The 14,910-nt window shown below is 41.4% G+C and overlaps 1 protein-coding gene across 1 annotated transcript in view; it reads left to right on the plus strand.

The window, feature by feature from the left end:
• LOC119427515 (probable E3 ubiquitin-protein ligase HERC1) overlaps window positions 1–14,910 on the plus strand; it is a gene marked incomplete at its 5' end in the record, with an annotated part of 106,360 nt that overhangs the window by 12,450 nt on the left and 79,000 nt on the right. The window contains 2 exon segments of the mRNA XM_037695147.1: window positions 13,444–13,755; window positions 14,486–14,582. Coding sequence (XP_037551075.1) covers window positions 13,444–13,755; window positions 14,486–14,582 — 409 coding nt within the window.

Below are 14,910 nucleotides of genomic sequence, written 5' to 3' on the forward strand. Positions count from 1 at the left end.
GGATGGATGATGGATGGATGGATGATGGATGGATGGATGGATGGATGGATGGATGGATGGATGGACGGGTGGTGAAGGAGGAGACCATCAAACACAGCAGGAGTGGTCAGTTCAGGTGAACTCCTGCCTGTTTGCTTCAGATCAGCTGTTCAAATCTCTGCAGGTTCAAATAAAAGGTGCACCAGGACTTTCAGCTCAATCTCTCAGGCCACAGTTGGAGATAACGGGCAACCCTGGCGAGTGGAACGTTCTAAAGTGAAAGGTTTGGAAGCTAAGTTGTTTGTCCAAACACTGGCTTTGGGAATTGTATACAAAAGCTTAACCCATTTGAGGAAATTGCATCCAAATCCATATCTCGGGAGAACATTAAATAGATCTGACCATTCAATTCTGTCAAAGGCCTGACGAGCGTCAAGTGATAATACAGCTGTATCTTTAGCGTCAAATTTCTCATGAATTATGTTTAGTACTCTCCTTATATTGTGAAACCCTTGATGTTTTGGTACAAAGCCGTTTTGATCGTTATGAACTAAATGTGAGATAAAGGGGTCTAATCTTTTTGCTAAAACTTTACAGAGTATTTTAGTGTCCACCCCCGTCAGACTTATTGGTCTAAACGAAGAGCACTCCTCGGGGGGTTTACCAGGTTTCAATATCAATGTGATCATTGCTTGTCTCAGAGTGGGTGGGAGAACTTCATTTCTAAATGCTTCTTCATACATGTTGAAGAGTGGGACTATAAGTTTTTCTTTGAAAGTTTTGTAGAATTCAATGGGGAAGCCGTCCGGTCCAGGAGCTTTACCACTATTGATACTCTGTATGGCCTGTGAAATTTCTTCAATCTTTAAGTTTATGTCCAACTCCTTTTCTGTCTCTTCTGTGAGTGTCTGAAACTGAACTTGATCTAAGAATATATCTTGTTCTTCCGAGGCGTGGCTACACTCTGATTTATATAGTTTAACATAGAATTGCCTAAAACTATTGTTAATTTCAGATGGATCTACTGTTACCCTGCCAGAGGAGGTCTTTATCTTGTTAACTGCTCTTTCACTTTGTATTTTCTTAATTCTCCATGCCAAGAGTTTCCCAGCCCTCTCTCCTTGGTCATAATAAGATTGCTTTAACCACATTCAACTTTTTGCTGCTGCCTATTTATTATATATTTATAATTTATTATATTCAGTTCTCAAACGTAACAATTCACTCTGCTTTATTTGGTCATCATTATTATTTAAGTCTAGTTCCAAAAATGTAATTTGTTTATCCAAGATTTCCATTTGTTTCTTTTGTTGCTTGTTCTTTGTACTTGTATAACTAAGAATTTCACCTCGAATATATGCTTTGAATCCTTCCCATCTCTCTGAGGCGCAAGTCTGACCTGTGTTAAATTCAAAGTATGTGTCTATCTTCTCCCCTATCAATTTGACAAATTTTTGATCTTGTAGCCATCTTGCTTGAAACCGCCAACAGGGTGGGTTATGGACAACGTTTTCTACGTAAATATTCAGTGAGATGGGTGCATGATCACTGATCACTATGCTGTCATACTGGCATTGATTCACCCTTGATAAAAGTTCTCTTGAAACAAGAAAATAATCGATACGTGAGCGGGATCTATACATACTCGAGTGACAAGAGAATTCTATTTTATCAGGATTTTGTTCTCTCCACACTTCCACCAAGTTGATATCTAATATATATTGATTTATCAATTTTCTAGTTTGAGTTTTATAAACATCTGAACCTGTTGATCGATCTATATTTGGGTTTAAGGTGCAATTAAAATCTCCTCCAATTACATAAAATCCTTTAAGAGTAGATATAGTAAGAAACAAATCTTCAAAGAATTTCGGCTTACTTTCATTTGGGCCATATAAACTCACTAAATTTAAAGTAATTGAGAAAATGTTACCCTGAACAATAACATACAGTACCTACCGGCTGAATCTTTTATTGTTTTTAGGATTTGGACTGGTATGCTTTTGTGGATCAAAATAATTACGCCTCTTGCATAGTTATTATATGGCGCATGTATCACCTGGCCCGGCCATCTATTTTTTACAAACTTTATTTCACAATCTGTTAAATGAGTTTCTTGAAGAAGAATTATCTTTGATTTAAGCTGTTTAATCCTGTTTATAACCTGTTTTAGTTTAATTCGTTTCCTAAGTCCCCTCACATTCCAGCTTGTAATTTTTATGTAAGAAATATTATGAGTATTAACTTGTTCCATACTTTGCTTTTTTTCTGAAATACCAATATGACAATACATGATGCTGAGTTAACATAAAATGCACAAAGGTTTGAATAAAATAAAATGAGTAACTAAATGAGAAAAGAAAGCCCTGAAAATGACACATAACACGTGTAGTGATGTAGGGTTAGGTTAGCTTCAGTTAGCTTAGGAGCTCCACTACAATCAATTTTTAATAACGGGTTCTCTCTTTTTCGAGCTACTTGACAGTTATGTGACAGAGATACTGTGTTGGAGATGGTCTAATCAGTGACATGAGACGTTAATTTTCTTTGACCCATCAAAATGAATGTGGTCATTTATTAACAGAATCAAAATTTAACATCAAAACATTGTACACTTGATTATTCTGATCGGCTCTGATTAATAAAACTTGGCACGTTTTACTTAATAAAAACAACAGACATTTCTGAAGATATCTGGATTAATTACTGGCAAGATAGAAGAGTTTTAAAGATGGGAAATGAAGGAGTTTAAATGGAGGGAAAAGATGGATGAGGGAAAGTGTGTTGACCAAGAACGGCACCCTCCATCCGAACCCAGCTCAGCCTCGGTACACTGGTAGTGAAGCGACTCGTTACCTTTGCAGAAGATAGGTCAGCTCCGGTACGGAGTTCCATTTCAACGCTACCTTTCAGCGTCTCCTTAGGATGGCTGAGAATCGTCCGAAGTAGTGACGGTACTCCGTTCAACAACACGCTTACCTCACGGGTGGACTCACATGAGCTGTGAGTCCGTCAGAGGTTCCACTCAGATGTGGAAGATTCCATAATCCCAACTAGACTCGGAAGAACTCCCAACTAAGTCCAGCACTTCAGAACTTTTGGAACTTCTGAACTTCTGTCCTGCTGTTCGGAACTTCTGTCCTCTCCCCGAACTAACTGGAACTAGGAAGTGTCGACTTTTAAAGAGTTCTGCTTCCGGTCCCTTTTGGGAAGTCCTGATTGGTTGAAAGAACCAACAGGGGTGTGGTTTTAGTGACGTCAGAGGGTCACTACAAGTCAGAAAAACAGCGGAGATGTTTAGGAACAGACAGAGAAATGTTTTGGAGAAATGACAGACTTACAGGTGCCAGCTTTCTTGTTTCTGTCTGAGAGGTTTAAAAACACGACAGTTCGTTCCAATAAACTTGTTTGCGACTGTCTCCGACTTTTGACCGACATCACACCTTTCTCATTTCAGACGGAAGATCAAAAAATGCATAATTACTTTGTAACAGACATTTAACTTGATTTCTACTTTGAATGAGGATTAAAAATCATTAATACTGTTTCACAGTTGATTTAAAATGAGTAGTTCACTTCAACATTTAAAAATGGTTTGAACTAAACACATTTTTGATTATCAAGACATTGTAAAATATTAATGATAATATAAAAAGCGAGTGTTCTTTCAATTGATTAGTTCAGGATATAATTAGAAAGTCTCTGGATGAGCTAATTTGTATTTCTGGATTCAAATCAATGAAATAACAGTTCCTGTCCCATGAAGGTCTTCAGGGGCAGGTCTTGACCGGAGGCTTAGTTCACTACACACGTACATTCCCCCCTCCCTTACTCAGACTAATAAATTGGGGCTTATGCTAATCCACTAATAAGGGGAGTAGCTGAATTATGAAACCCAACTTAAAAAGCAACAGTGGTGTCCGCGAACCATACACCATAATAAAACACAAATACAACAAACCCATACTTAGGCATATATTTCCTCTGAGAGTAGGTGCTTAACCAAAATGTTTCGTATTAATGTGACATACAGAGCCGGCAAGTTCGCAAGTATTTGTAAAAGCGTAAACTGCGTAGTTGCCTATGACTTATAGATACGTCAGAGATTAACTGGATATTATGTCAACCGATGTATAGAAGTAAGCTATCGATTATGAGCAGCTAATTCTGTCGTTCAGGAACTGAACCGCTCACTAGTACAGTCAGTCCTGTCCAGCGTGTGTACGGAGGAACTCCCCGGCTTCCTTAGGAGATGTAAACAACTGTATTTTCCCATTGTGGAGGATCCTCATTTTGCATGGGTTAAATTGAAACTCACGGAACATTCCTTTTGCAGCAAACACTTTCCTGATGTTGTCGAACTCGGCTCGCTGTCGGATGGTTTCTGCTGAGAGATCCTGGGTGAAAAAAAGTTTATTTCCGTCATATTCAATGTTGCGTTGTTTTGTAGAGCGGAAAACAAATTCCCGATCTTGGAAATTCAGGAAACGGATGAGGACGGCTCTGTGCTGGTTCGGTTTTGGTGGTGCCAGGGTGCGGTGAGCCCTCTCAATGGTGAAGGACCTATCGGTCTCCAGCCAGCGCGGCAGCATCTCCCGTACAAACTCCAGCAGCGGCCGCTGACCCTCAACGCTCTCCCGGAGCCCAAAAAGGAGAAGGTTCTTCCTTAGGCCTCGATTCTCCAGGTCGTCGGTCTTTGCTTCCAAGTAGGATATTCGTTTCAGGGCTTTGGTAAGACTAGCCGTACTAGTTTCTAAAAGTTCCTCCGCCGACATGATTCTGTTTTCAGCTTCCTCCAATCTAGTAGCATTAGCAGTAACATTTTGCTTCACCTCTGCAATGTTTATCTCCAGAGAGGCGATGGACTTCGTCATTTCCCCCGTACGTTTATCTATGTTGTCCAGTTTGTTTCCAAATCCACCGAACTCTGAATGCAACGACCGAAGTTCAGCTAGCACCGTGCTAAGATCACACATGCTATCAATGCTAGCGGCCCCCTCTTTGTCTTGGTCTGCCACCGATATATCAGTTTTAGCTGGTTTTTGGGAACCGCGTTTTCGCGTGAAAATATCACAGTCCTTGTGAGCGGTCGGTTTTGACATTTTCGGATCCAGTTTACGTTTCTAATCTTGAGTTCTTTCAAAGTTTGGTGCAGGCCACACGGAGCATCTACTTTAAGCTGCCATCTTGGCTCGCGGTTCCACAGCGCCCCAAGTTAACTCACGTTTGCAGTTTAATAATAATAACTAATAGTTTAGTTTTTCCTGCGACTTATTTGCAGTATGATAAATGGTAGGAGCATAATATACGCTCCCAATGCTTTCTTGGTCTTTTTTTTGGTAAATAATTACCTTTTTTTCGCTGTTTTATTTATTTATTTATTTATTTTTGTATCTTGAGATCTATGACGTCATCAAATACTCGAGTTCTACTCGGGTTTTATTATGTTAATGTCGAGTTTAAAAATTATATACTCGTTCAACCCCTAGTCAACAGCAAGAGCTTTTGAAGCAACGCATGCAGAGGCCAAATTTTTCACAGAGGGTGCTGGTCACAGAGCAAAGGACAACCAGGTTAATTTCACTAAGAAAGGCATGTGCGCAGCTCGAGACTGTAAAACAGGAACAGCTAATGAACGGAGATGCAGCCAAGAGCAAGCCAACAGTGACACCCAGTGTTATAGATGTGGAATGGACACTCACACTGCAGATGAATGTGGAGCCAAGACAGCAAAATGCCTCTTTTGTCAGAAAACAGGACATTATGCACACATGTGTTTCAAGAAGAAAAATAAAGTACAAACAGAAAAGAAGAGTGATACATTTACAGAAAAAAAGGAAAAGATGAAAGCAGGTAAACCAGTGAGAGCAGTAGAACAGGATACTTCTGATTCAGATTCAGATGAGTTCGTCCATGCTGTGGATCCTGAAGGTACTGAAACAATCAAAGTAAACGGACAATGGCTGATAATGGTCATAGACACAGGAAGTGGAAGAAACTTCATAGGAGAGGATTTATATAAAAGAACAATTTCTGCTAAAACTAAACTAAAATCAACCAAGAAGAGGTTTTATGCCTACGCACAAACTACTCCACTTAAATGTGTGGGTTATTTTGAAGCAGAAATGAGGTGGAAAGACAAAATTGTTAAATATGACATATATGTGATAGAAGGAAATGTAGAAGCACTGCTAGGCAGAAAAACAAGCTTTGCATTAAATATACTTAACACAGGAGAAAAAGTGAACACAGTAGAGCAAATAGACAGGTTTGACAAGCTTGATAAAAGAGTACCCAGTAGTTTTTAAAGGACTTGGACAGATTAAAGGTTACAGCCACAAGGTTACAGTCGATGAATAAATCCCGCCTGTAGCACATGGTTTAAGGAGAGTCCCTTATCCCATGTTGGAAGCTGTAAACCAGGAGCTAGATAAGATGCTAGAACAAGGTATTATAGAAGAGGTAAATGAAGGATCAGAATGGGTTTCTAATATACTTATTGTACCCAAGAAAGATACAAAAGAAGTGAGGCTATGCGTAGACCTTAGGGAGGTGAATAGAGCATTGATCAAAGAAAGACACCCAGTATCAACAGTAAACAGCATCTTACAGGCAGTGCAGGGAGCAAAAGTGTTTGCTAAGCTAGATGCACGGAAGGGATTTTGGCAATGTGATATAGCCACAGAGTCCAGACACCTGACGACATTCATCACACATAGAGGGTGCTACAGCTTCAGAAAAGTTCCCTTCGGTTTATCGAGTACACCAGAAGCCTACCAGAAGGCTATGGACTTTATGTTATGTGGAATGCCTGGCACCATCTGCTACATGGATGATGTAGTAGTCTTTGGAGAGGATGAAGAACAACTTGAACAGAGACTGAGAAAAGTATTTCAAAGATTTGTGAACAGAGGTCTAACCCTCAACCGAGACAAGTGCATTTTTGGGTTACAACAGATAGAGATACTCAGACACGTGATCACCAACACAGGAATTAAACCAGACCCGAGAAAGGTTGAAGCCATCTACAAAGCACCCAGACCCGAAAACGTTCAACAACTCTTCTCATTCTTAGGTACTTGTGGATTTCTGATGAAATTCATACCAAACTATGCAAACTTATCAGAATCACTAAGGAAGCTGACTAGGAAAGGACAAGCATGGGAGTGGCCAAGTGAAACAGAAAGAACATTCCAAGCAATGAAAGAAGCATTGGTGAGTGAGCCATGCCTGGGCTACTTTAAATTGGATGCACCCACAGTAGTTATTACTCATTCAAGTTCAGTAAGATTAGGTTCAGTTTTACTACAGACCCAATCAGATGGACAGAATAAACCAGTAGTCTATGCAAGCCTTTCATTGACCCCAACAGAACGTCCTTATTCTCAGATAGAACGTGAGGCTTTAGGATGTGTATGGGCTGTGGAATATTTTAGAACGTACTTGTGGGGGGCCAAGTTTACTCTGCAAACTGACCATAAACCCCTCATCTACATGTTCAACCCAGAAAAGGCTACGCTGTCACCACCATGAATACAGAGACTCGGTTTTAGACTACAACCATATGATTATAAAATAGAACACATCGTCGGAAAGTCCAACGTAGCGGATTCACTTTCACGACTTCCTTTACCAGAGACAGAGAACAATGAGTACGTGGAAATGTATGTGGACAGAGTGTTGACAGTGACAATGCATGAGGTACAAGCCATGAACCTTGAGGACATCAAATAGAAAATGACAGAGGATGACACAATGAAACAACTGAAGATGATGGTGGAGACAGGAAAATGGCCAAACCCAGTTCCGTCTGAGTTGCAGCCTTACAACAGATGTGCTGGAGAGTTCAGCATATATGAGGGACTTGTGCTGAGAGGACACAGGATAGTACTACCAGGAGCAATGGTGAAGCAAGCACTGGAGATTGGACACAAAACTCACCAAGGAGTGGTTTGTACAAAACAATATCCATCCATCCATCCATTATCTTTACCCGCTTATTCCATTTTGGGTCACGGGGGTCGCTGTTGCCCATGTCCAGCAATCACTGTGTGAGAGGCGGGGTACACCCTGGACGGGTCGCAAGTTACAAAACAATATTTAAGGAGCAAATTTTACTGGCCCAACATGGACTTGGATGTAGAGAGACTGATCAGAAACTGCTCCGCTTGTGTGCTCAATCAGCCGCTTCATGAAGATCAACCCCTTCAACCACTAGAGTTACCACCAAGACCATGGACAAAGATAGGAATTGATCTGGTAGGTCCTATCCAAAACCAATATGTGTTAACTGTGCTAGACTATTATACTTCTTTCCCAGAGGCTGGAGTTGTTCCAGATATTTCCTCAGCTACTGTCATTTCAGAACTGACCAAAATATTTGCAAGGTTTGGTTATCCCCTAGAGGCTGTTACTGATAATGGTAGACAGTTTGTAGGACAGTTATTTGAATTATTTCTTAAGTCATGTGGAATAAAGCACATCAGAGCATCACCTTATTATCCAAAGAGCAATGGAAAAATTGAGAGGTTTAACAGATACTTGAAGAAAGCCTTCAGAACAACTGAATGCACAGGAAAAAAATGGCAGGAGGAACTTCCAAAAATATTAATGGCATACCGATCAACACCACACCGAGCGTCAGGAGAAACACCAGCTATGCTCATGTTTGGACAAGATATCCGCAGAAAGTGTCCCAACATGGAGGAGGAATGTGGATTTCCAAATGGCACAGAGAAAACGATAGATATCAGAAACCATCACAACGAATACAAAACTAAAATGAAAGAGTATGCTGATCAAACCAACAGAGCAAAGGACTACAACTTTAAGGTTGGTGATATAGTTTACATTGCTAGTATGGAGAATGGAAAGCTGGATACCACATCAAAGACATTCGCTTTGTCATATTGAGAAACACTGCTGATAATGCCTTTGAACTGGTCAACACAGAAGATGGATCAAGAGTGACCAGGAATGTTAAACATCTTCGACACACACCTGTGGTAATTGACTTTGATGCTTTTGAATCTCCATTGGAATACAACACCCAAATCAATGATAAAACTGTGGAGGTGCCGATTGCTGAGACCACTTCATCAGCTGAGATCCCACCAGAACCTAACCCACCTGTGTCTGAGGTCATCACTACCAGGAAGGGCCGTGTCATCAGAAAGCCCATCAAATACAGAGAGACTTGAAATAAATAAACAAAACAAAATAGAAAAAGAAATGTTACCCTTTGGTTTAGTAAAGTAGAATAGAAATGTGTTTTGATTTCTATGTAAAAAAAAAAAAAAACTTTTTGTGTTGCAGATAGGTTTTTGTTCTAAACAAGGAGGAAAATGTAGTGTAGTTAATGTTACTGTTATCGCAAGATTAGTCGGACCAGAGAGAGATGAGGGAAGACGGACATGGTGGCTAGAGTAACATTGGAACACGTGTTAATAAATATGCATAAAGCAAAGTAAATGACTGTTTTATTTAAACAACACAACAACAAAGAATACACACTGGACCGTGTTTACACGAACGTACGAGACGTATACAAAGCCGTACCCCACACCCCCACTCTTTGACCATATTTCTATCTTCCTGGCCTCTGTTTACCTCCCTTCTGAGAAACTCCAGACAGATACAAAGGAAAGTCAAAAGTTGAGTGAAAAATAGTGACTCCATACTGAAAGACTGTTTTGCATGCACAGACTGGGAGGTCTTCAAAGAAGCTGCTGAAAATGAGGGAGCTAGACCTAGAGGAAAACACATCCTCAGTCCTGGGATACATCAGCAAGTGTGCTGATGACGTCACCACCATCAGAACTGTTAACAGCTACCCAAAGCAGAAACCCTGGCTGAATGCAGAGGTTTGCAACTTGCTGGAAGCCAGGGTAACTGCCTTCAGATCTGGCAATTCACAGGAGCTGAGAAGGACAAGGAAAGAGCTGGTTGCTGGTATTAAGAGGGCCAAAGACACATATGCACAGAGGATCCAGAGTCAGTTCACCTCACAAGACCCACAGAGCATGTAGAGGGGCATTAAGTGTGTAACAGATTATGAAGACAGAGGTGCATAATGCACTAGGGACTCATCACTGCCTGATGCCCTCAACAGGTTTTATGCACTCTTTGAAGACATGAACAGACCACCCAGCACCAGACATACCTCACCATCTGAAGAAGCGTTCCTCAGCGTGACCTCAGCAGAAGCGAGGAGTCGTTTCAGGAGGATTAATCCTCACAAAGCAACTGGCCCAGACAACATCCCTGGGAAGGTGTTGAAAGACCATGCCGATCAGCTCTGCAAGGTGCTGGCCGACATCTTTAAATCCTCCCTCACCGTGGCAACAGTTCCCACCTGCCTGAAGACCGCCACCATCATCCCAGTTTCTAAGAGCTCTACACTGATTGGTTGAATGACTATCGGCCAGTAGCCCTCACCCCGATAGTCGCTAAATGCTTTGAAATACTGGTCATGACCCACATCAAAACAACCATCAACATCAGCGAGGACCCTCACCACAAAAATCGATCAACAGAGGATGCCATCTCCTCTGTGGTCCACACTGCTCTTACCCACCAGGAGCAGAAGGACTCCTATGTCCATATGCTCTTTGTGGACTTCATGTCTGTCCTTTTACAGGTGTGCAGTGGAGAGCATCCTGTGCTCCTGCATCCACGTGTGGCATGGAGGCTGCACAGCTGGAAAGCTAAGCTTTGCAGAGAGTTGTGAAGGCTGCACAGAAGATGTTGGAGTCAGTCTCCCCACCATCAGACATCTACACCTCCAGATGCAGGAAGAGGGCCACCTGCATCATGAAGGACCACACTCACCCAGCACACACACTTTTTGCCCCGCTCTCCTCAGGAAGGAGGTTGAGGAGCATTAAGTGTAGAACCACTAGACTGAGGAACAGCTTCTACCCTGAGGCTGTTAGACTCATGAATCTCTGATCAGGATTATCACTGAAAAAAATCACTGTAATGCCACTTTGATTGTTGATATGTGCTGCTGACTATCCATGATGCTGATCTCAAGATGCTGATCTGTTTCATGTTGATGTGTTCATTCATACTCATCTGCTCACAAAGACTCATGTTCGTGCTGCTGTTCGGCATATTGTTTTTGTGTTATTAGTGCTTAGTGTATTTTTAGTTAATGTATTTCTTAGTTCATATCTTAGATCTTATTACTGTTTTTATTTACAATTTATACTTTTATTGGATGTAACTGTGACCCTGTGTACACAATTTCATTCCATTACATGTACCACATGTGGTGCGAACGACAAATAAAGAAACCTTGACCTTGACCTTGAACATGTTGTTAAAGTTGTTCCAGGTCCATGATTGTCTGTGAAGCATCGCCTCTTCTTCAAACAACAGTCTGTAGACATCCTGGACCTGAGACCAGATGGTGGAGGTTTTGGAGGGAGTCTTGTCTCATTGTTTAATGGAGGATTTGTTCTGTTCAGCAGTCCTGGATTTTATTTGCTGGATTTTTGTTCTATGATCCGTTAAATTTACCTGTATTTATTTTTCTTCTTTCGGCTGCTCCCTTCTTCTGGGGTCACCACAGAGAACTATCTCTCTTGAAGACTTTGCTATTGTTTTAACGCTGGATGTCCTTCCTGACACAACCACAGACCATCACGCTACCACAGCCCTCTGTGTGGAGCAGAGATCTGCTTTCTAGGGCACCTGGGGAGCAGATGGTGGGATTGAGGGCCTTGCTCAAGGGCCCAGAGTAATTTTTTGACATAAGTATTATAAATTCTTGCATTTCAATTGGCCTTTTCACTGCCTTTGGAGCTCAGGCCTACTGAGGGGAGGATCAGGAGATCTATACGTCTTTGAACCTGGGATTTCAGTCTGTTGCGGAAAGGTGCACAAAAAACATTACGACCGATCATTATCCACTCCTTGAACAGGAAGCCAAGATAAGTGGCCAATAGCCTCCACAGCGCCCCCTAGAATATTTTAAAACCTCAGCCCCAAGCCATTTTTGGACTGATAATTCTGAAACTCAGTGAACATCTGTACCTTCTCAGGACCTATGAAAAAGTCTCTTGGAGCCCTGGGCCAAACTCAACAGGAAGTCGGCCATTTTGGGTCAAAGGGTCAATTTTGGGCATTACTAATGGCGCATTTTAACGAACTCCTCCTAGGGATTTTGATTGAAAGCCTTCAAACTTGGTTCATATGCCCTTAACACATTGGGGAGTAGATGTTATCAAAAGCTTGCACTTTCGTATATGTTAAAGGGGTGTGGCCAGGCCTCAAATTTGAGCTTCATGCCATAAATTTCCAAACGCTACAACTTTCACATTGAAAGACCGAAACGCACCAAACTTGGCATGAGTCATCCCTGTCCAATGCCTGACGAGCCTCTGTGGTCATATTCTGATGTCATCAAAGCCCCGCCCCCTCAGAACAGGAAGTCACTTGTTTTGCTTGGAATGATTCCTCTCTGACATCCTTGACTGAATCAGGATGATCCTGTGTTAGAAGACATTTAACAAGTTGGTCTGACTTGCTTTAAAGCACAAACCATTTTTGCTGGAAGATGTGGGTGTGGCGGCGTGGCGAATTCAGAAGTGACGCCGTTACAATACATTTGGCTCTAAAGTGCACAGATTTAAGCCAAGGTGCACTAAAAACACTATAACTAATTGTCATCCACCCCTTCAACAGGAATCCATGATAATTGGCCAATAGCCTACACAGCGCCACCTACATTTTTCCTAGAGTTATAGCTCAGTGATACAACATCCGAACTGCAGCAGATTTAATGTGCGTCATCAGTGAGGACTTTCAGACACATTGATATTATGCTTTAACATATGACTCTAGTGCGCCCCCTAGATTATTCCAACAGTTATATCTCAGTGAAAGAGCATCCAATATGTATCAGATATGATGTGAGTGATCAGTGAGCACTTATAGAAACATTGATATTGTTGAATCATGACATCACTTAAGCCCCACCTACTCAGAGAAAAAACTGTTGATTATTGGATAACACTTCCAGCTTCGCACTGTGTAAGATATTAGACTGAAACTTTGTTCGCTAACTGTTGATTACCACACATGACATGTTGAAAAGCATAAAGGAAGTGCTTGTCAAACATTCGCAACAAAACAGGAAGTCACCATAACTCCTGTCTGGAAGGTCAGATTTCGCCTATACTTGTAAAACCTGCAGCTGGACAAGTAACGACATGGACGGAAGGCGATGTCGAAGATTCGTGAAATACGCTCAGTGGTGAATGCGTGCGGGATTGGCATGAGAGCGTTTGCGATGGCGACTGGGTGGACTAGCTGGAGCTCCCGCGGTCGCTGTAAGGCCGAAGCGGCGCTTTGCTGCGAGGGCCTCCAATGCTGCTTGCAGCTTTAATTTCATTTTGAAATGTTTCAAACAAAGACCTGTTTTCAGTTATAAAATACAACATGTTTATTTCTCTACAGATTGAGGCGGGTCAGTACTGCACCTTTGTGATCTCTTCTGATGGCTCTGTTCGAGCCTGTGGTAAAGGCAGCTATGGCAGATTAGGCCTCGGAGACTCCAACAACCAATCTACACTAAAGAAACTGACCTTTGAACCCCACCGTGCCATCAAGAAGGTGTCATCATCCAAGGGCTCTGATGGCCACACACTGGCCTTTACAACGGAGGGGGAGGTGTTTAGCTGGGGTGACGGGGATTATGGCAAACTGGGCCATGGAAACAGCTCCACACAGAAGTACCCTAAACTTATCCAGGGGCCTCTGCAGGGGAAGGTAGGTCACCTCACACGTGCTTCTTTGTCTTTACTCTTCACCTGTATAACTTTGTTCTTAAAATGCATTTACATGCAAAATACAATTTCAAAAAAGTTTGTAAATTTTCAAAAGATCTCCCAAAAGTTTTAGTTTTAGTATAAAATAAAGTTGGACATCCCCCTCCTGAAGTAAGCTGGGACCAGTTGGTGTCCACAGAAAACATGTCCTCTGTCTTTCTGTCTACCTGAGAACATCTGATGTCCACAAATTACCTGTCCCGAGAGCAGATGTTCACAAGGCTGAGCTGTATGTCTCTGCAAAGTGCAGAATTTCCTGTTTCAGGTCACTTAAAGTCCCATCCCTCTCTCCCTCCCTCCCTCCCTCCCAGCAAATGATTTGCTGACAGGAGAATCTTTCAGAAATTGTTAGAAAAAGGTAATACAGAAATTTGGTGCATTTCTGCTCAGATTTGTGGATTTTTAAAAATTTTGTAAATACACAATAGACCTAAAATCTTCTGTTTTATCTGTGAAATTTCAATCGACCAAACAAACGACTGATCTAAGTGGTTTTTATCTGAAGGTGCTTATGAGGTGATTTTTCCTGTTTATCCTTTAAAAATTATTTAATAAATGTTTGGACTCTAGATGGATCTTTGTTCCTCTATGCCGACAGAGAAACGTCAGCAACTTCACCTGGTTGTTTCTGTCTTCATACAGTTTGTTTTGTGTGTGTGTGTGTGTGTTAGGTGGTCGTGTGTGTGTCTGCTGGCTACAGACACAGCGCTGCAGTCAGTGAGGATGGAGAGCTCTACACCTGGGGGGAAGGAGACTTTGGGAGGTTAGGTAGGTGTGCTAAGTTCCCTCTGGGAGTGTTGTAAGTATTTAGTACATTTGTATGCAAAAGTCAGTAGAAAAGCAGGTATAAAAGACCAAAAGACTAGACATGAAGGCCAACCTTGAATACTAGAAACAGCTATGACTATTTGGACACTTAAGTCAAGTCAACTTTATTTATAGAGCACATTTAAAATGGAACCTGTTATCAAAGTGCTTAACAACAACAACTATCAATGAGAGTAAAATTAAAGAGAAAAAAAATAAATATATATATATATATATATATATATATATATATATATATATATATATACACAAACCGGATTCCAAAAAA

This window comes from Nematolebias whitei, chromosome 2, assembly GCF_014905685.2.
Source record: "Nematolebias whitei isolate Nwh7 chromosome 2, NemWhi1, whole genome shotgun sequence".
NCBI lineage: Eukaryota > Metazoa > Chordata > Actinopteri > Cyprinodontiformes > Rivulidae > Nematolebias > Nematolebias whitei.